This window comes from Cinclus cinclus, chromosome 26 (assembly GCF_963662255.1).
Source record: "Cinclus cinclus chromosome 26, bCinCin1.1, whole genome shotgun sequence".
Taxonomy (NCBI): Eukaryota; Metazoa; Chordata; class Aves; order Passeriformes; family Cinclidae; genus Cinclus; species Cinclus cinclus.
Window position 1 is genome coordinate 2,942 of NC_085071.1, and position 19,788 is coordinate 22,729.

General features: G+C 54.2%; 2 protein-coding genes across 2 annotated transcripts; both read left to right on the forward strand.

The window, feature by feature from the left end:
• Window positions 1-571: 571 nt before the first annotated feature.
• Window positions 572-6,030, forward strand: LOC134053894 (uncharacterized). Its single transcript, XM_062509219.1, has 5 exons — window positions 572-595; window positions 3,114-3,217; window positions 3,264-3,666; window positions 4,089-4,161; window positions 4,348-6,030. The coding sequence occupies exons 1-5, from the start codon at window positions 572-574 to the stop codon at window positions 4,416-4,418; spliced, it is 675 nt and encodes a 224-aa protein (XP_062365203.1). The 3' UTR covers window positions 4,419-6,030.
• Window positions 6,031-11,675: 5,645 nt separating this feature from the next.
• Window positions 11,676-15,023, forward strand: LOC134053944 (zinc finger protein 239-like). The gene is made up of 2 exons (XM_062509325.1): window positions 11,676-12,171; window positions 12,358-15,023. Exons 1-2 carry the CDS (start codon window positions 12,090-12,092, stop codon window positions 13,272-13,274), a joined length of 999 nt encoding a protein of 332 aa, XP_062365309.1. The 5' UTR covers window positions 11,676-12,089; the 3' UTR covers window positions 13,275-15,023.
• Window positions 15,024-19,788: the final 4,765 nt, after the last annotated feature.

The following is a 19,788-nucleotide window of genomic DNA, read 5'->3' on the forward strand; positions in this document are numbered from 1 at the left end:
TGCCCGCCCGGACCCCGAAGCGCTCCACATTCCCCTCCCTGACCTCCAAGTTTTCGCCCTGGACCCCCAAGAGCTCTCCCAGCCTCCAAGGTGTCTGTCAGAATCCCTCAGTGCCCTGTCCAGTGCCCACCCGGCCCATTGAAGTGTCCTACATACCCTCAAGTTCTAAATTCCCTGTGTAGACCCAAGACTGCCCCAAATGTACCCCAGAAATGTCTCCCTGGACTCCAGAGTGGCCCCTTTTACCCTGTCTGAGAAAATGATAACAAGGATTAGAGAAGGACTGAAAAAAGTCTACTTATCATACAGAAGGAGAAAGCAATAGCCAGTAGTTTTCAATTAATTAATGAAGGGAATTGTGTTACTTAGAACCAATCACCAAGAATTTTTATGATTGCTAAAACCGTATAGATTTTTTAACACATAAATGAAAAATTAGGTAATAAAAATATTATTTTTATTATTAAAAGAAAAACATCTTTGCAATTTTATTATTTTATTAATATATAATTATAATAATAAACATGCAGGGATTTTTTTTATGTTTTAGGATGTCAGTCCCAGGTGGGCAATGTCTGACATGGTGAGGTTGGAGGTGAGAAGCAGGTTGTCCAAATAGGGTCAACCCTGAAAGGGATCATTCTTCTCTGTGCCCAGACCTTCTAAGGTGACATTCATCATCAAGATCACCTGGGGAATGCTTCGGTCACCTCTTCTCTGAATTGAAAAATTAAAAAAAATATTCACTTGATTAAAACCAAAAATCATGAGGTGCACTTTGAACTCTCTCTCCTTAACGCTGACACTGACACTGACACTGACACTGGGGATCCAAGAGCATTGTGACTGAGGAACCTCATGGAACCAAGAGTCCATTGCTACACTGTGCAGCCTGTGGAACCAAGGGGAGCACAGTGACATTGCGGGGCCTCATGGAACATTGGAGACTATTCTGACACTCTGGGACCCACTGGAACAAGGGACTGTTACAGCTTGGCAGGGCCTCATGGAATCAAGGGCACGGCAGTGAACACTGTGGGTCTGCACAGGATGAAGGGTTCATTCTGACACCGTGGAACCCAGGATACCATTGTAACACCATGGGGCACCATGGAAACAAAGGTGCATTGTGACAGAGCAGGACCTCATGAAACCATCGAGGCCATTTTTACACATTGAGGCCTTGTGAAACCAAAGGGCCATGGTGGCACTTCAGAGCCTTGTGGAGCAAACAGGACCCTAGTGACACTGTTGGACTCGGTGGAACCAAGGGGCCATTGTGACACTTTGGGTGTCATGGAATCAATGGTCTGTTTTGACACTGCAGGCCTTAACGAATCACAGAGACTATTGTGGCACTGCAGGTGATGTCTTGGAGTGGCTACTTAGAACACAGGCTAGACAAGGTTAAGGGAATAAAGTCGGTGCTTATTAAAGGCCTTCAATAGATACACCTTGGACAGTGAAAAGCTTCCCAGAGGCTACACCCAAGGTGGATGGTGGTCATGACTTTTTCAGACAGATATAAGTTTGGTCTGTTTGCATATAAGGGGTTAATCCTCCAATTACAGCTTCCGCTAATGAAGTCATATTCCCTCAGTTTGCTCCCCCCTCCCAATTCACTTTTGTTTATTGTATTTGGAACCTGAGGCTGTAGGGTGTCCTTGAGTTTCAGAGGAATCTTTTTGTCTGACCAAAATGTGAAGATAGTTAACTAATACTTTCTATGGAGTTTAGAGTTATGCATTGATGCATAACAGGATTTCAAAAATATAAAGGCTAAAATCTTATGCCATGACAGGCCTCACTGAACCAAGGGGCCACTGTGACACTTTGTGGCCCCATGGAACCAAGGAGTCCATTGTGACGCTACAAGGCCTCATGGAAGCAAGGAACCATTGTGACACTCTGGGGTCTTGTTGTGCTAAGGGGTGATTGTGTCACTGTGTGACACCATTGAATTAAGGAGTCCATGGTGACACTGCAGGGCCCCATGGAACTAAGGATTCATGGAACAGTGCGGACCCCATGGAACCAAAGATCCACTGTGACACAGCAGGGCCTCATGGAATTCTGGAGACCATGATGACACTTTGAGGCCACGTTGAATCAAGGGGCTCTGCAGGGCCTCGTGGAACCAAGGAGACCATTCTGCCATTGTGAGTCCCCACAGAACCAAGGGTCCATTGTGACACTGCATCACCAAGGAGACCCCTGTGACACTGCAAGGCCTCATGGGAACAAGGGACCTTGCAGTCCCTTGTATATCTGCAGAGGGATTTGTCTCCTCTACAATGCATGTGGGGGAGACACCTGGCTGAGGGCTCCACATCCTCCTGCCTTAATTTTCTTTGCATTTCTCATTGTTCTTTCAAAATACCCAAACCCAGGGTGAAGATGTTGAGCTAAGACAACGATGGCAACATGGGGGGGGATCTTCCAGGGGATGTGGGGGGTGCTGTGTTCAAGAGGGTTGAGGGTTCCTGGGAGGGATTTGGGGGTCGCTCAGGGTCTTGGATATTCTAGGCTGAGCAGTTCTAATTGCTTTGGGAAACTCTGGCAGAGGTTCTGGGGCAGTTGATCAAGGATCCCCTGCCCAGGAACTGTCCACATATCCCCTGTACCAGTTTTGGGTTTCTCCTGTCCTGGATCCCCCTCTCCTCGCTGTCATTCTCCTTGCCCCCTGCTCATTCTCATGTTACCTCCCTCCTGGTCCCACCCTGCTCCCATCCCAGTCTGGATCCCACTCTTGGTCTCATTCCCTGTCCCGTATTCTCTGTCTGGTTGTCATTCTCATAATCCCGGTCCCATATTCCCTGTCCTGTTCCCGTTCTCATATTCCCAGTCCTCATGCTGGTCCCGCATTTCCATTTCCATATTTCCTGTCCCATTTCCGTATTTCCATTCCCAGCCCTATTTCTAATCCCGGTCCCATCTTTCTAATCCCTATCCCATATTCTCTCTCCAGTTGCTGTATCTGTATTCCCTGTCCTGTTCCCACATTTCCATTCCCAGTTCGTGTCCTGTATTCCCCGTCCCAGTCCTGTATTCTTGTTTCTGTTCCTGGTTCCCGTTCCCATTCCCTGTCCCCATTCCCTGTTCCCTCTCACCAGGCCCCGCCGCCATCGCTCCGGCCCCCCCGCGGCCCACACGTGACCAGGGAGAACCCCGCGCTGCTTCCGCCCACCAATCACAGCGCGCGATCGCTCCTGGATTTGCATAACCACGCTTTCGGTCCTGACCCCGCCCACCGCCGGCTGAAGCCGCGTCCGGGAGCTGTTTATTCCCAGTTCCCTCCCAGTGCTCCCAGTAAGAGCGGTCCTAGCACGGAAAGCGCTCCCAATTCCTTCCGGGTTCTCTCAGGATCGCTTCGAGTGCTCCCAGTATTGGTTCCAGCACTGTGCAGGGCACGGCCACTTTGGAACCCCCCAGGGCAGAGCACGGCTGCTTTTCAGTGTCGGCACCGACCTGGGCCGGGCTGGGAGCGGAGGAGGGGGAGGAAGGAAAGAGGAACGGGAAGAACAAGAAGGGGAAAGTCAGGAACATGAGGAAGAGGAGCTGCAAGAGAAAGAGCAGCAGCAGAACCACTCGGCTCCCCCGCCCGCCCGCTCAGGCTGCAGTTCCCCCAACTCTGGCAGCATCGCCCTGCCCCCCCGGAACCCACAGGTGAGCAGGAAGGGGAACCTCGCCCCAAAACCAGCGGGGGCGTCTCTGGAAGGTTTTCTTTTTGAGGGGCCAGGGTACGTTTGGATCTTGAAGGACCCCGAAGCTCAGCCGGAAATGCCCCGGGAGGGATCTTGGCAGGTCCCACGTGGTGATCACCCAGTACTGGTGGGCAGAGGGCCAGTATGGGGTTTGGGGATCCCCAGGAGAGCCGTGGGGGAATGCGGGAGCCCGGGAGAGGGGAGAGCGCAGAGGGGCATTCCCAGAGCCAGGGAACCCCCGGCAGCCTGGAGGAGTGCAAGAGGTTGGTGATGAGCAGCCCCAGGCTCTCTGAGGTTGAAAGGGGTGATGACATCTCCAGCTACCCTTGGCCCGCAGGAACATCAAAACCAATGTGCTCAGCCCTTGTTTTTCCCCAAAACCAGGATTTCCCATTCCCAAATCATGGTCAGATGGAGGAGGAGGCCGTGAGGAAGATGGCCCAGAAGCCCTATGCAGGTGAGGGGGAAGTCCCTGCCCCCTTCCCCCTCTGTCCTGCTCCATCTCCCAGCCCAGCACGGCCCCCGGCTGCAGGACAACCCCGCTGCCGACACCGTCCTGCTGGGGACGTGCTGGGGGGATCTCCTTCCCCCTCCCTCTGGAACAGAGGCAAATCCCATCCTCTCCTTGTCCTTCCTCCCCCAGACAAGGAGCTGAGGATGGAGACCAGGGAGGACAAATCCCCACAGCTGAACCTTACGGAAAAGGCATTTTAAACCAGCTCCATGGTGCAGGAATCCAAGGAGGAGGAAAAGCCCCAGAGATCCCTCATGAGGGGTTACAAATGCAGATCACGGTGATCCAAAGCAGAAAGACCCACTCCGGGCCAGGGAGGTGGCCAGAGATGCTGCTGGAGCTTAGAGCTGAGAGTCCATGAGCAGCTTCATGATGGGGAGAAGCCCCACAAGTGCTCAGAATGTGGGAAGAGCTTCAGCAAGTGATCCTACCTGATCCAACACTGGAGAATCCACATGAGGGAACAGCCCTATGAGTGTGGGGAGTGTGGGAAGGGCTTCAAGACAAGCTCTGACCTGACTGCCCACCAGATGAGCCACACAAAGCAGAGGCGTGCCGATTGTGAGGAATGCAGGAAGACATTTAAGACTAGCTCCAGTCTCCTCAGGCATCAGCAGATTCAGAGGAGAGGCCCTTCCACTGACCCAACAATGGGAATGGCTTCAACCAAAACTCCACTGTCGTCACCCACCAGCGCATATATACTAGGACGAGGCCCTACGAGTGTCCCAAATGTGTGAAGTCCTGTTCCAGAAGCTCTCACTTTACCCTACACCAATGAAGGCACCACTAAGGGAAGCCCTGCAAATCAAGTGCAGGAAGAGCTTCATGTGCTGCTCCAGCTCCATCCCCCGTGGCAGGATCTGTGCTGGATGTTCCTGTGGCCCCCAGTGGGCAGAGCATTGCTGGTCCATGGTGCCCGTGATCTATGTTAGAAATACACCTGGCTGGGTGGCTCCACATCCTCCTGGCTCCCCATGGGCACCTGGACATATCCACAGATCAACATCAGAAATCCATTGTGAAGAGCACGTTTGTCGACTTCTGACCCGAGAAAAATCTCACTCTTTGCATCTTCTGGTGGTATCAAGCAACACTGAATGGCCTTGGAGGTCTTCTCCAATAGAAATCCATCATTTTAATCCTTTCTGGCTCATGGGCATCTTCCACAGCCAAATGGGAACATACTGGGGCAAACCCCACAATTTTGGAGATGGTGGGGTGGAAACCCCTTCAAAAAGGGTTCTTCCCACCCAGCCAAGCATGTGGATGCTTTGCCAGCAGGGACACATAAATTCTTTTGTTTTGGCCTTGAAACGGTTTCTGTTCATTCCTTTGAAAGCCCTGTAACTGGGGTTAAAAATAACGACAAGGAACTAAGACATGGGTGGGGCCATGGGGGGAGATGGATGAGGATGTGAGGAACATGGATGGGGACATTGCGAAGTGCTGTCCAATGCAGGTACTGCCACCACATCCCCACTATCACCACCACAGTGCACCAGCCAGATGTCATCACCCAGCAGGGCAGGAGGTGGAACTTGTTGGGCTGTTGACAAGTGGCCCGGAGGTGAGTGACAGTCACCAGGGCGTCCTAGGGACTCCACGCTCAGAGGACCCCAATGGCCCAAGGTACAGCACAAGGGTCAGTGCCACCCACAGTGTCATGTGGCCCCATGCTACATGTCACCAGGGGTGTCCTGGTGACATTGTCCCCCTGCTATCTGTCCTGGTGGCATCATGTCCTTTCCCCTCTGTATGTCCAAATTCCCTACCATATCTTCCTCTCGCCTTCCATGTGTCCCCTGCCCCCAGTGGGGCCAAAAACCATGAGGTCCTGGGCTGTCTAAGGGGACCCATCCTGTAGTGTCCCTGTGTCCCTCAATGTGTGCCCATGTCCCTCAGGATGTCCCCATGGCTGCTTCTGGCACGGAGCATCTGCACTCACCCTGGCACAGGTAGGAAAACACTGTAACACCCCATGACATCCTTGTCCTCTGATTTTAGGTCCTTCTCCCCTCCATTTTCAGTCCTTTTCCCCTTTTTTGGGTTCAGTGCCCCCTATTTTGAGTCTTTTCTGTGCTTGTTTGGATTCTTTCCATCCTTTACCCCAATTTTATGCACCCTCGCCTTCACTTTGGCACATTTTTGGGTGCATCCCTCCCTTCCAACCCCCTCCGCACCTTTTAGGCGCCCCTCACTCCCCTACACCCCAACTCCCTTCCCCACAGACATCTCCCCAGCTGTGTCCCCAACTGTCCCCCTATGCCACATGGACTCAGTGCTCACCATCCTGGATACCCTTGAGTCCCTGGCCTGGGACTGTGGATTTCCTCTTCCAAGAGATTCAGAGCTGGACCGGCTGCCAGGGGATGCCGATGGCACCAGAGCTCAGGGTGGGTGGCCTGGTGAGGTTGGTGGGAGGGGGTTTGGGGTCATCTTGGGACTGACCAGGGGCTTGTCCACTCTGCAGTGAGAAGCAGCCCTGGCCAGGGAGTCTGGGATGGATGGGGGCAGGAGAGATTGGACACTGGTGGACACTTGATGGACACCTGAGTCATGGATCCCAGCTTGACACTTGTCTGGATAGCTCTTGGCCCTGCAGCCCCCCAGCCTAGGCAGCTCCGAGCCCAGATAACCACCAGCCTTGATACACACCTTGGGTGTGTATCACCTAACTGGCCCACCAGCCCATCCCAGTAGCCCCAACCCCAAAACCCCCCAAAACAAACCCAATTCCAGAACATCAATTCTGGATGCTCCCTGCAGAGTGAGGGGGAAACTGAGGCACGGGATGAGGTGATGGGAGGAGACTTTGAGACTCACCCTGGAGACCCCAAAACGAGCACCCACCCCCCAAATTGTCACTGCAGCATCTCAGGCCCCCCAGCTGTCACACTGGGGCGACTCCAGGAGCCACTGCAACCCCAGGCCCCTCGAGGGGTGACCTGTGGTGTCCCTCTGGTGTCACTGGCGAGTCCCCAGCAGAAGCAACATCACCTCCTCAGCAGGAGGAAGACGAGAAGGAGGTGAGGATGTGACTGAAACTCCTGCCCGTTCACATGGGGAGGTCGCCACACGAACGGGGGCCAAGCACAGGTGGAGCAGCGGAGGTACCATGGGGACTGGGGGGGGACATGGGGACAGTCCCCAAGGTCCCCTCAGGGGATGCTGTGGTGGGGGTGGGGGGGAGGGGGTGCAGGGTGGAGCAGCATCTTCAGGGGGATGTGGGGAGATGGAAATGGCTGGGAGTGACCCCAGAAATGTTTTCACCACCTCCTCCTGTAACATGTGGGCCGCCCCCTTCTTTGGGGTGCTGGTAACAAATTGGCAGATGGCGGTGACAAAAAGCGCAGGTGCCACCTCGGGGATTGCACAGAGAGAGGGTCCTGCAGCATGACCAAGACCCCCCTGACTGAGGGGCACCCCAGGGTGACAAAGGGGGGGGGGGGTCAGGGGTGTCCCCAAGGTGTGAGGGGAGCAGGTTTTATGGGGAAGTGTGGTTGGGGCGCAACAGAAATGCGTCCAGTCCTGCCGGTGTCCGGAGCACGAGGGGGACATGGCACCTGTTACCCTGTCACTGTGTCCCCCTGTCTCCCATCATCCACTGTACCCCACTGTCCCTTTTGCTGGGCAGCAAGGGGTGGTGGCACTCCTGGATGGGTGTCCAGGTGGATCTGCACTCACCTGCTATGGACAGAGTTGTCAAACGTGATGTGGGGACACTGGGTTGCACTGTCATTGGCATTTCACTGTCATTGTCACCATCACTGTCAGTGCCACTGCCATTTGTCACTGTTATTGTCACTGTCACTGTCCTTAGCACTGTCACTGTCACCATCACCATCACTGTCATAGCACTCACTGGCTGCTCCCCAGGGTCCGCAGAGGTACTGGGGAACAGCCAGGGGACAGATGGATAGATGTGGGACAGAAGGACATGAGTGAAACACCAGGAGAGACATAAGGCACACAAAAGGGACATGAGAAGATACCAGAAGGACACTCAGGGGACACTGGGACACTTGCGGACACTCACAATATCACTGAAGGTGTAGCAGTCGGGGATTTTCTGTTTTAGTAGCGTTTGGATGTTGATGGCCTTGAGCTGGAACTCCATGATGACACTGATCAGCCTGAGGGGACAAAAAACACCACAAGAGGCCTCAAAATCACTAAAAAATAAAATAGGAAAAAATCCACCTCAAAATCCCAAAGAAACCAATGCAAAAGGGAAAACTCCGCCACAAAAAATCCCCAAAAAAGAGAACAAATCTGCCCATAAATCCCCAAAAAACCCTGTGAGTTCCCCAAGTTCAAAAAAAAACCTGGAAAAGGAAAAATTTGACCCCAAAAATCCCCCAGAAATTAAAATTCCACCCCAAAATCCTAAAAAAAAAAAAAGGAAAATTTCCACCCCAAAATCTCAAAAAATCCAATGCTAATGGAAAATTCCACCTGAAATCCCCAAAAACCTCAGGAGTTCCCAAAATAACAAAAAAAAAAAAAACATTCTAGAAAAGGAAAAATTCTGCACCAAAATCCCCCAGAAAACATCAGGAAAGGGAAAACTTGGCCACAAAATCCCCAAAAATTACCCTGGGAAAGGGAAAATTTCATCCCATAATCCCACACAGGAATTTGGAAAAAGGGGTCGCAAATCCAACACTTGGATTTTAGGGATGGGAAACTTCCCTGGGTGGGACTTGTGGGATTTACCTGTGGAATTGGAGGGTGAAATTGCTGTCAGTGCAATCCAGCACCAGCAGCTGGGGGTCTCCAGGGTACACCCCCAGGCACTCTGTGGGCTTGGGACTGGGGTCAGGGAATGCTGAGAGCCCAGAAACCCTGGGACTTCCCAAATCCTGAATCACATATACTCCAGGACCATCCCAAACCTTGCACCTCAAACCCAAACCCCAAACCCCAAACCAAAACCCTACTCCTAAACCTCTTGGGACCATCCCAAATGCCTTTAGAGTATCCCAAATCTCAAATCCCAACCCTAACTCTAAAACCCAAACCCCAAGTGTCCCCACCAGTGATGACGCTGGAGGCAATGTCGAAGGTGTCATTACCAGGGTCAATGTCCCCTGTGCGGAAGAAGTGCTGTGCCTGGTGCCATCTCTGGTGACACCTGCAGTGCCAGCATAGGGGTAGTGGCCCAGGGTCTTGTTGAGGACAGCCAGGTACTGTGGGGACAGGGAAACAGTGCTGGGGATAGCACTGGGGCACCTCAGCGTCCTCAAATCACACCAGTGTCCCAAATCACCTCCATAGGCTGAGGTCCTTCATGTCCCCAGATGACCACTGTGTCCCCAACTCTTCTAACCCCTTTCGGTGTCCGTGTGCCACCTTCTTGAGGACAAAGGCATGGGGTGGGAGGTGCTGGCCTGGCACAGCCCTCGGGGTGCCCAGTCCCCCTTGTCACTCCCACACCTGTGCATGTCCCTGTGCCAGGGCTGGCATTAACGGTAGCACCGGGCCAGGCACTGGCACAGACACCAACCAAAACGGCTTGCAACCAGCAGGGCCACCCATGGGGTGGGCACGGAGCCACCCCAGCCTGGCCCCACGCCTGGCCTGTCACTGCCATGCCCACCAGCATTGCCACACCATAGACTAATGTGTCCCCTGGCACTGCCGTGCTCGTGGTGGCATCTCCACGGGCATTCCAGCACCTGCGGCGGCACTTCCATGGCCATGTGTGCCTTGGTATCACCACACCCCTGGTGGCACCTCTATGACCACCTCATCCTGACACCCCTGATCACCACCCCCTGTGGATGACAGGGACACTGTGAGCACCTGCACCCTGTTCTGTCCCTTCAGTTACCCCCTTGTAGACATCTCTGCTGCCAGTGGCACAGGTGCCACCTGATGCCACCGTGTGGGACTTGTCCCAGTTATCGCCGATGGATAGACACCTGGTGCCACTGGGCAGGGATGATGTCCCCAGGGCTTGTGGCAGAGCAGGACCCACACTGGGAAGGCCACATCCGAGGCCACCAAACTGTACCCAGCAGGCAGGAGGGACACCGGTGAGAACATGGTGGTGCCGCAGGGGGGGTGGCAGGTGACGTGTGGGGCACATGTGGGCACAGGAACTCATGCATCACGGGCTGGGGCAGGTACCATGCTCCAAAATCATGTCCCCTGTCCCTGTGTCCTGTTCCGTGTCCTGTGCCATGCTCAAGGTCATGTCCTGTGTCCTATACCACACCCTGCACCCTGTGTCATGTCCTATATGCCCCATGTCCCATGTTTCATGTCTTTAGTCCCATGTCCCATGAAACCCTTCACGCTGTGCCCCAGTCATGCCCAGGGCCCTACACCAAGCCCAATCTTGGCATCATGGCCCTGGGAACTGGGACTGGCACTGGGGCTGGAAGCCACCTGGGACAATGCCTGGCATCATGACACAGCAGCTGGAAACGTGGTGGGGACTGGGACTAGACCAATGGACACCGGGTCTGGGGCTGGGCACTGGAACTGGACACCAAACCAGGATCTATCTTAAGCCCCCATACTGGTCTGGCAGCACTGAGGTTACTGGGGATACTGGGAGCTACTGGAGGGGTACTGTGGGTGCTGACTGCTTCCCCCCCAGAACACGACGAGAGGAACCCCCGGGGGGGGGGGGGGGGGGGGGGGGGAGGTGGGGGGCAGGAGCCCCGAAAATGAGACACGCGAGCTCCCAGTTCAGCAAGGTCACGGTGCGACAGCCCAGTCCCTGGCTCCTCCCCTGTCCCTGTCCCCTCCTCGGTCCCCAGGGCATGACACGGGGCTGTCCCTATCCCAGTCCCTGTCCCCATTCCCGGTCCTGTACTCCCGGTCCCTGTCCCCATTCCCTGTTTCCATTCTCGGTCCCTGTCCCCATTCCAGTCCCCATTCCAGTCCCCGTTCCCACTCCCGTTCCCGCTCCCGCTCCCATTCCCGTTCCCTCTCACCGCACGCCGCCGCCATCGCTCTGCCCACCGCTCCCGCCCTCACGTGACCAGGGAGAACCCCGCGCTGCTTCCGCACACCAATCACAGCGCGCGATCGCTCCTAGATTTGCATAACCACGCCCTCTGCTCCGACACCGCCCACCACCGGCTGTAGCCGGGTCTAGGCGCAGTTTGCTCCCAGTTCCCTCCCAGTGCTCCCAGTAAGAGCGGTACTGGCAGGGAGAGCGCTCCCAGTTGCTTCTAGGTGCTGTCAGGATCGTTACCAGTGCTCCCAGTATCACTTCCCAGTGCCGCGCGGGGCGCAACCGCTTTGCAATCCCCCAGGGCGGAGCGCGGCTGCTTTTGCGCGTCGGCACCGGGCCGGCCCGGGCTGGGGGAGGAGGAGCGGAAGGAAGAAGAGTAGTGGAAGGAAGAGCAGCAGCAGAACCGAGCGGCTCACTCGCTCGCCCGCTCTAGGCCGCAGCTTCCCTGACTTCCCCGGTATCACCCCTCCCCCCGGAAGCCGCAGGTGAGCTGGGAGGGGGAGCTCGCCCCAAATCCATCGTGGGGAGGTCTCCTGGAGGTTTCTTTGTGGGGCAGGAGATGTTTGGATCTTGCAGGACCCCGAAGCTCAGCCGGAAATGCCCCGGGAGGGATCTTGGCGGGTCCCACATTGCGATCGCTCGTTCTGGCGGAGAGGGGGCGAGATCGGTTCTGGGGATATCCGGGAGAGCCGTGGGGGAATACGGGAACCCCGGAGCGGGGAGAGCGCAGAGGGGCGATCCCGGAGCCGGGGGACCCCCGGCAGCCTGGAGGGGTGTGGGAGGTTGGTGATAAGCGGCCCCAGGCTCTCTGAGGCTGAAAGGGGCACTGGCTTGTCCAGCTGAACTTGGCCCGCAGGAACATAAACCCAACGCGCTCAACCCTTCTTTTCCCCCAAAAATGGATTTCCCATTCCTAAACCTTGGCCCGATGGAGGATGAGGCCGTGAGGAAGAAGAACATGCCCCCGGAGCCCCAGGCAGGTGAGGAGGAAGTCCCTGCCCCTTTCACCCTCTGTCCTGCTCCATCTCCCAGCCCAGCACGGCCCCCGGCTGCAGGACAGCCCCGCTGCCGACGCCGTCCTGCCAGGGACGTGCTGGGGGGATCTCCTTCCCCCTCCCTCTGGAACAGAGGCAAATCCCATCTTCTCCTTGTCCTTCCCCCTCTAGACAAGGAGCTGAGGATGGAGACCAGGGAGGACAAATCCCTGCAGCAGAACCTTGTGGAAGAGGCTGTTTGGAGCAGCTCCATTGCACAGGAAACCAGCGAGGAGGAAAAGCCCGGGAGATCCCACATGAGGATGGGCTGCAAACACAGTTCTTGGGTATCCGAGGAGGAGAACCAGGGCCAAAGAACCGGACAGAGCTGCAGCCAGAGCTCAGAGCTGGGGTTCCATGAGCATCTTCATGATGCGGATAAGCCCCACAAGTGTTCAAATTGTGGGAAGAGCTTCAGCAAGAGATCCTCCCTGATCTGGCACTGGAGAATCCACATGGGGGAACGGCCCTATGAGTGTGGGGAGTGTGGAAAGAGCTTCAGTACGAGATTCAAACTGATCCGCCACCAGATGATCCACACTGGGGAGAGGCCCTATGAATGTGACATACGCAGGAAGAGGTTTCAGACCAGCTCCAATCTCGTCATGCATCAGCGGATTCACACAGAAGAGAGGCCCTTCCGCTGCCCTGACTGTGGGAAGGGCTTCAAATACAACTCCCGCCTTGTCTCCCACAGGCGCATCCACACTGGGGAGATGCCCTATGAGTGTGGGCAGTATGGGAAGTGCTTCAGGACAAGCTCTGAACTGATTGTCCACCAAAGGATCCACACAGGGGAACAGCCCTATGAGTGTGATAAATGCAGCAAGAGGTTTCTGACCAGCTCCAGTCTCCTCCTGCACCAGCGCATTCACATAGAGGAGAGGCCCTTCTGCTGCCCCGACTACGGGAAGGGCTTCAGGCACAACTCCAACCTCGTCACCCACCGGCGCATCCACACTGGGGAGAGGCCCTATGAGTGTTCTGAGTGTGGGAAGAGCTTTTCACAGAGCTCTCACCTGACCAAACACCAATGGAGGCACCACTAAGGGAAGCCCTGCAAATCAAGTGCAGGAAGAGCTTCATGTGCTGCTCCAGCTCCATTCTCCATGGCAGGATCTGTGCTGGATGATGCCGAGTGACCCCTGGTGGGCAGAGCCCCGGTGATCCATGTTAGGAAGACACCTGGCTGGGCGGCTCTTCATCCTCCTGGCTTCCCTTGAGCACCTGGACATATCCACAGATCAACATCAGAAATCCATTGTGAAGAGCACGTTTGTCAACTTCTGACCCGAGAAAAATCTCACTCTTTGCATCTTCTGGTGGTATCAAGCAACACTGAATGGCCTTGGAGGTCTTCTCCAATAGAAATCCATCATTTTAATCCTTTCTGGCTCATGGGCATCTTCCACAGCCAAATGGGAACATATTGGGGCAAACCCCACAATTTTGGAGATGGTGGGGTGGAAACCCCTTCAAAAAGGGTTCTTCCCACCCAGCCAAGCATGTGGATGCTTTGCCAGCAGGGACACATAAATTCTTTTGTTTTGGCCTTGAAACAAAAAGGTTTCTGTTCATTCCTTTGAAAGCCCTGTAACTGGGGTGTCCTGGTTTGAAGGACAGGTGTTTGCCAAGGAAAGCAGAAGCTTCCCCTTGGACTGAAAGAAAATATGATTCTTCCGATTATTATAATTTCGGAATTAAGAGAGCTCTCAGGCAAAGATATGGGGGTAGGAATAACAGTTCTTTACTAGTATATTTAACAAGACAAACAAGAACAACAACAGCTATGAAATTACCCACAAACAGAACAGTAACTCAGTCCCAGTGTTTTTTGGCTGCAGGCACCTTTTCCCTGAGCTGCAGTTCCTGGTGCTGGGGGCGGGCGGCTCCCGCAGAGCTGCAGGAGGGCTGGGGGTGATGGCAGAGCTGTCCCAGGGGGAGAGAGAGATGGAGAGAGAGCCCTCTGCTCACGGTGTGGGTCCCGATGCGCAGCAGAGTGCTGGATGGTGGTAGTTCACAGCGAGAAGACAGCCGGGCAGGGTCCGATGGTGGTTTCCCGACGCTGGGATGGGACACAGACGGCGATCGTCCTTCTCGTCCGAACTCCGCGGGGGAAATGGGCCGAGGCCCAGCCTTCCTCTTCCTCTTCTGGCTGTTTGAATCTCGCGGGGCTTGCTTCTTCCCTCCCGTCCCCTCCCCCTTGTCACCAGGGCCCAGTCAACAGGTATCTTAGCATGACAATGGGGAAAATTCCACAGAGGGAAAAAAAAAAAAAAGAAAGAACTAACCCTCAACATTATCCACCCCGAATTTTCCCCTACCATCATGCCAAATCAAATTAAAAATCTTCAAATTATAGACATCCATACAGTTACAGATACAGGCACAGTATTGTAGGTAGTTCACCCTAAAACAAGGTCTCCTTGGGGTATGCATCTGGTCTTTCCATCCCTTTGCATGATCCACCAGGTACACCCTGGCCCTTGAGCAAAAACCACCCCCCGAATTGGATTGTCTTTGCTGGAGGCAGGGTTCACCCAAACAGTTTTTCCTAGCATACCTCTCATATGCACCACTGGAACCTTGTCCCCATCTGGTGTTCTCAAGGGCTCAGACTGGGCAGGGCCTGCTCGATTAGTGGAACCTCGGGTGTTCACTAACCATGTGGCCTTTGGTAGATTAATCTCTCAGTTTTTGAAAGTCCCCCCACCCAGTGCCTTCAAGGTGGTTTTAAGCAGCCCATTGCACCGTTCCACTTTCCCAGCCGCTGGTGCGTGATAAGGAATGTGGTACACCCACTCGATGCCGTGTTCTCTGGCCCAGGTGCTTATGAGGCTGTTCTTGAAATGAGTCCCATTGTCTGACTCAATTCTCTCAGGGGTACCATGTCTCCAAAGGACTTGTTTTTCCAGGCCCAGGATGCTGTTGCGGGCAGTGGCATGAGGCACAGGGTAGGTCTCCAACCATCCAGTGGTGGCTTCTACCATGGTCAGCACGTAACGCTTGCCTTGGCGTGTCTGAGGCAGTGTGATGTAGTCAATCTGCCAGGCCTCCCCATACTTATATTTGGACCACCGCCCCCCATACCAGAGGGGCTTCACTCGCTTGGCTTGCTTGATGGCAGCACACATCTCATAGTCATGGATAACCTGGGAAATACTGTCCATGGTGAGATCCACCCCTCTATCTCATACCCACTTATAGGTAGCATCTCTGCCTTGGTGACCTGAGGCATCGTGGGCCCATCGAGCCAGGAACAACTCTCCTTTGTGTTGCCAGTCTAAGTCTATCTGTGACACCTCTATCCTTGCAGCCTGATCTACTTGCTCATTGTGTTGGTGCTCCTCATTAGCCCGACTCTTGGGGACATGGGCATCTACATGATGGACCTTTACGGGTAGCTTCTCTACCCGACTGGCAATGTCTTTCCACTCATCAGCAGCCCAGATTGGCTTTCCCCTACGTTGCCAGTTAGCTTTTTTCCATCTTTCCAGCCAGCCCCACAGAGCATTGGCTACCATCCATGAATCAGTGTAAAGGTAAAGCTTTGGCCACTTCTCTCTTTCAGCAATGTCCAGGGCCAGCTGAACAGCTTTGAGTTCAGCAAGTTGACTTGATCCACCTTCTCCTTCAGTAGCTTGTGCAACCTGTCGTGTGGGGCTCCATACGGCTGCTTTCCACTTCCGGTTCATCCCCACGATGCGACAGGAACCGTCAGTGAAAAGAGCGTAGCGAGTTTCATCTGCTGGCAGTTGGTTGTATGGCGGGGCTTCATCAGCCCGGGTCACTTGTTCTTGCTCCTCTTCATCGGCAAGACCAAAATTTTCACCTTCTGGCCAGTTTGTAATTATTTCCAAAATCCCAGGGCGATTTGGGTTTCCGATACGGGCGCGCTGTGTGATGAGGGCAATCCACTTGCTCCATGTGGCATCGGTGGCGTGGTGGGTAGAGGGGACCTTCCCTTTAAACATCCACTCCAGCACTGGTAGTCGGGGTGCCAGGAGGAGCTGTGCTTCTGTGCCAATCACTTCTGAGGCAGCTTGAACTCCTTCATAAGCAGCCAAGATCTCCTTCTCTGTTGGGGTGTAGTTGGCTTCAGATCCTCTGTAACTTCGGCTCCAGAATCCCAGAGGTCGGCCTCGGGTCTCACCAGGTACCTTCTGCCAAAGGCTCCAGGACAAGCCCTTGTTCCCGGCTGCAGAGTAGAACACATTCTTCACCTCTGGTCCCGTCCTGACTGGGCCGAGGGCTACAGCATGAGCGATCTCCTGCTTGATCTGGGCAAAGGCTTGCTGCTGCTCAGGGCCCCAGTGGAATTCGTTCTTCTTCCGGGTGACCAGGTAGAGAGGGCTCACGATCTGGCTGTACTCAGGAATGTGCATTCTCCAAAAGCCTATGGCACCTAGGAAAGCTTGTGTTTCCTTCTTGTTGGTTGGTGGAGACATCGCGGTGATCTTATTGATGACCTCAGTGGGGATTTGGCGCCGCCCGTCTTGCCACTTTACTCCCAGGAACTGGATCTCTCGGGCAGGACCTTTGACTTTGCTCCTCTTGATGGCAAAACCGGCTCCCAGCAGAATCTGGATGATCTTTTCTCCTTTCTCAAATACTTCCATTGCCGTGTTCCCCCACACAATGATGTCATCAATGTATTGCAGATGTTCTGGAGCTTCACCCTTTTCCAGTGCAGCCTGGATCAGTCCATGGCAGATGGTGGGGCTGTGTTTCCACCCCTGGGGCAGTCGGTTCCAGGTGTACTGCACGCCCCTCCAGGTGAAAGCAAACTGAGGCCTGCACTCTGCTGCCAGAGGAATGGAGAAAAATGCATTGGCAATGTCAATGGTGGCGTACCACTTTGCTGCCTTGGACTCCAGCGCGTACTGGAGTTCCAGCATGTCCGGCACGGCAGCGCTCAGCGGTGGAGTCACTTCATTCAATGCACGATAGTCCACAGTCAATCTCCATTCTCCATCAGACTTGCGCACAGGCCAGATGGGGCTGTTGAAGGGTGAGTGGGTTCTGCTGACCACCCCTTGGCCCTCCAGCTCACGGATCATCTTGTGGATGGGGATCACGGCATCTCGATTTGTCCTGTACTGCCGGTGGTGCACTGTGGAGGTGGCAATTGGCACTTGCTGCTCCTTCACCTTCAGGAGTCCCACTACAGATGGGTTCTCTGACAGTCCAAGCAAGGTGTTCAATTGCTTAATGTTTTCTGCCTCTACAGCAGCTATTCCAAAAGCCCACCTGAGTCCCTTTGGGTCTTTGTAATAGCCATTCCTCAGGAAGTCTATGCCTAGAATACACGGTGCCTCTGGGCCAGTCACAATTGGATGCTTCTGCCACTCTTTCCCAGTCAGGCTCACCTCAGCCTCCAGCAAAGTCAATTCCTGTGATCCCCCTGTCACCCCAGCAATAGAAACAGGCTCTTCCCCCACATGTTCTGATGGTATTAGGGTGACCTGTGAACCAGTATCAACTAAGGCCCTATGTTTTTGTGGCTCTGATGTGCCAGGCCATCGGATCCACACCGTCCAAAAGACCCAGTTTTCCCGTGCCTCTCCCTGGCTAGAGGCAGGGCCCCTCTAGCACTGGTTATTATTTCCTTCCTGGGCATACATGTTGGAGGTTCCCTCAAGGGGATCTGACAAATCATCCTCCCTTTTGTAATACCCTGCATCTTGGTTATGGGAAGTTGAGGCTACCTTCACTTTAGTGGAGCTCCTTTGGTTAGTGTTTCCCTCCTTGAGTTGACGCACCCGTGCTGCCAGGGCAGAAGTGGGTTTCCCATCCCACCTCCTCATGTCTTCCCCATGGTCACGCAGAAAGAACCACAGGTCAGCTCGTGGGGTGTATCCTCTCTCCTTAGCTGGGGGACGTTGGGCTCTAACTCTGGGATCTGTGACTCGCACTGGTGCTGCATTGACCTTCCTCATCTCCTCCCTCACCCCTCTTATCTCCTCCTTGAACTCCTATCTGAGTTCCCTAATCACGGCAGAGACCTGAGCCTGCATTGGGCCATTCATTATACTCTCAAAATTTCTGAGCTTATCGGCAACAGAACCCACTGTCTCGCGGTTGGTGTCAGCATTAATGGCTGCAATGAATGTGGTGTATTGAGATGGCCCCAGGTGTGCCAGATTCCACAACATCTGCCCTGTGCACCTGACCTTGTCGGGGTCATTGTCGTTGTCCACCCGTCCCAAAGAGTACTTCCAGTATTGCTACTTCTCTCAGCTGTTGGATCCCCTCCTCAGCGGTTTTCCAGCACATTCTATGGTGGTGCTCCTGCATTCTCTCTCTATGGACAAACCTCTCTCTTACACTCATTAAAAGCCGCTCCCAGAGGGAAAGGGGGCCTCGTTCCCTTACGAATATGTGATCCACACCTGAGTCCTGGGTTAGGGGTCCCAAATTCCTTGCCTCAGTACCATCCAGCTGCACACCTGTACCCATAAGGTCCCAGACCCGCAGTAACCACGTTGTAAAAGCCTCACGGCCCCTTCGTACAACATCCTTACGGAGATTATGGAGACTCTCGTATGACAGGGACTCTGTGACGATCTCAACCTCTGGCTCCCCTGCTGGTTGTGAGGGCCCTGCTTTCTGATCATTATTATCTAGGTGCTTTGTTTTCACCTTAGGCTTTCTAGTTTCCACGGGGGCAACTGCTGCTGGCTGTGAGTGCCCTTGCAGTTCAGCTGGAGCCTGGAGAGATGTAACATTTGTGGGTTCCACTGCTGCACCATCAGGTTCTCCCTCTTTAAGGCAGAGGGAGAGTTTCTCAAGAGCTGGGGAAAGGTACTCCTTCAGCATTTGGCCCATCTCCTTCACTAGAAACCCCACCCACTCTGGATGGTTCCTTTCTGAGGTGAGCTCTGGGGCAGAATCAGGCTCAGGGGCAACATCCTTAACCTCTGGGGCAGAATCCTTAGTCTCTGGGGCAGAATCCTTAGTCTCTGGGGCAGGGGCAGAGTCAGGCTCTGGGACAGAATCCTTAGTCTCTGGGGGAGAATCCTTAGTCTCTGGGGCAGGGGCAGGGTCAGGCTCTGGGGCAGAGTCCTTAGTCTCTGGGGCAGAGCCAGGCTCTGGGGCAGGGCCAGGCTCTGGGGCAGGATCCCTATTCCTTGGGGGACGTATCAGGGTTGTCATCCAAGTCAATCTCCCCTCATCTCGGAATGTTAAATAGAACAGGTTTACAAGGCCTATTAGCAATGTCAGCCACTGTATGATATCATTACTGCTTAGAAGAGATTTGAACCCCTCAAAAGCTGGTGGAGCAGACCCAAAAAACTGTGTAAGGGGTTGGGACAAAATTTTCCCTGGTGTCATATCCTCACAGTATGTACCATTATTAAAGTAGCCCCAAAAACATACAGTTAGAGTGCGATAGCTCCGAATCCATGTGCCCACCTTCCAGAGGAAGTTAAAAATCCATTAATTTCTCACGTTATCAGCCCACAAAAGGAACTGGATAATAGTTACAGCAGCCTGAGTTATAGGACCCATGTTCAAGTAAGGGATTGCAAATGGGAGAGATAGAGCTGTGGCCACATGGAG

Bases quoted from the DNA above. Each gene is read 5' to 3' on its own strand.
- LOC134053894 (XM_062509219.1), top strand. From the start codon at position 572: ATGTCTGACATGGTGAGGTTGGAG. The intron at 3,667-4,088 runs GTGAGCAGGAAG...CCCCAAAACCAG, and splicing joins TGCCCCCCCGGAACCCACAG to GATTTCCCATTCCCAAATCA. The intron at 4,162-4,347 runs GTGAGGGGGAAG...TTCCTCCCCCAG, and splicing joins GGCCCAGAAGCCCTATGCAG to ACAAGGAGCTGAGGATGGAG.
- LOC134053944 (XM_062509325.1), top strand. From the start codon at position 12,090: ATGGATTTCCCATTCCTAAACCTTGGCCCGATGGAGGATGAGGCCGTG. The intron at 12,172-12,357 runs GTGAGGAGGAAG...TTCCCCCTCTAG, and splicing joins GCCCCCGGAGCCCCAGGCAG to ACAAGGAGCTGAGGATGGAG.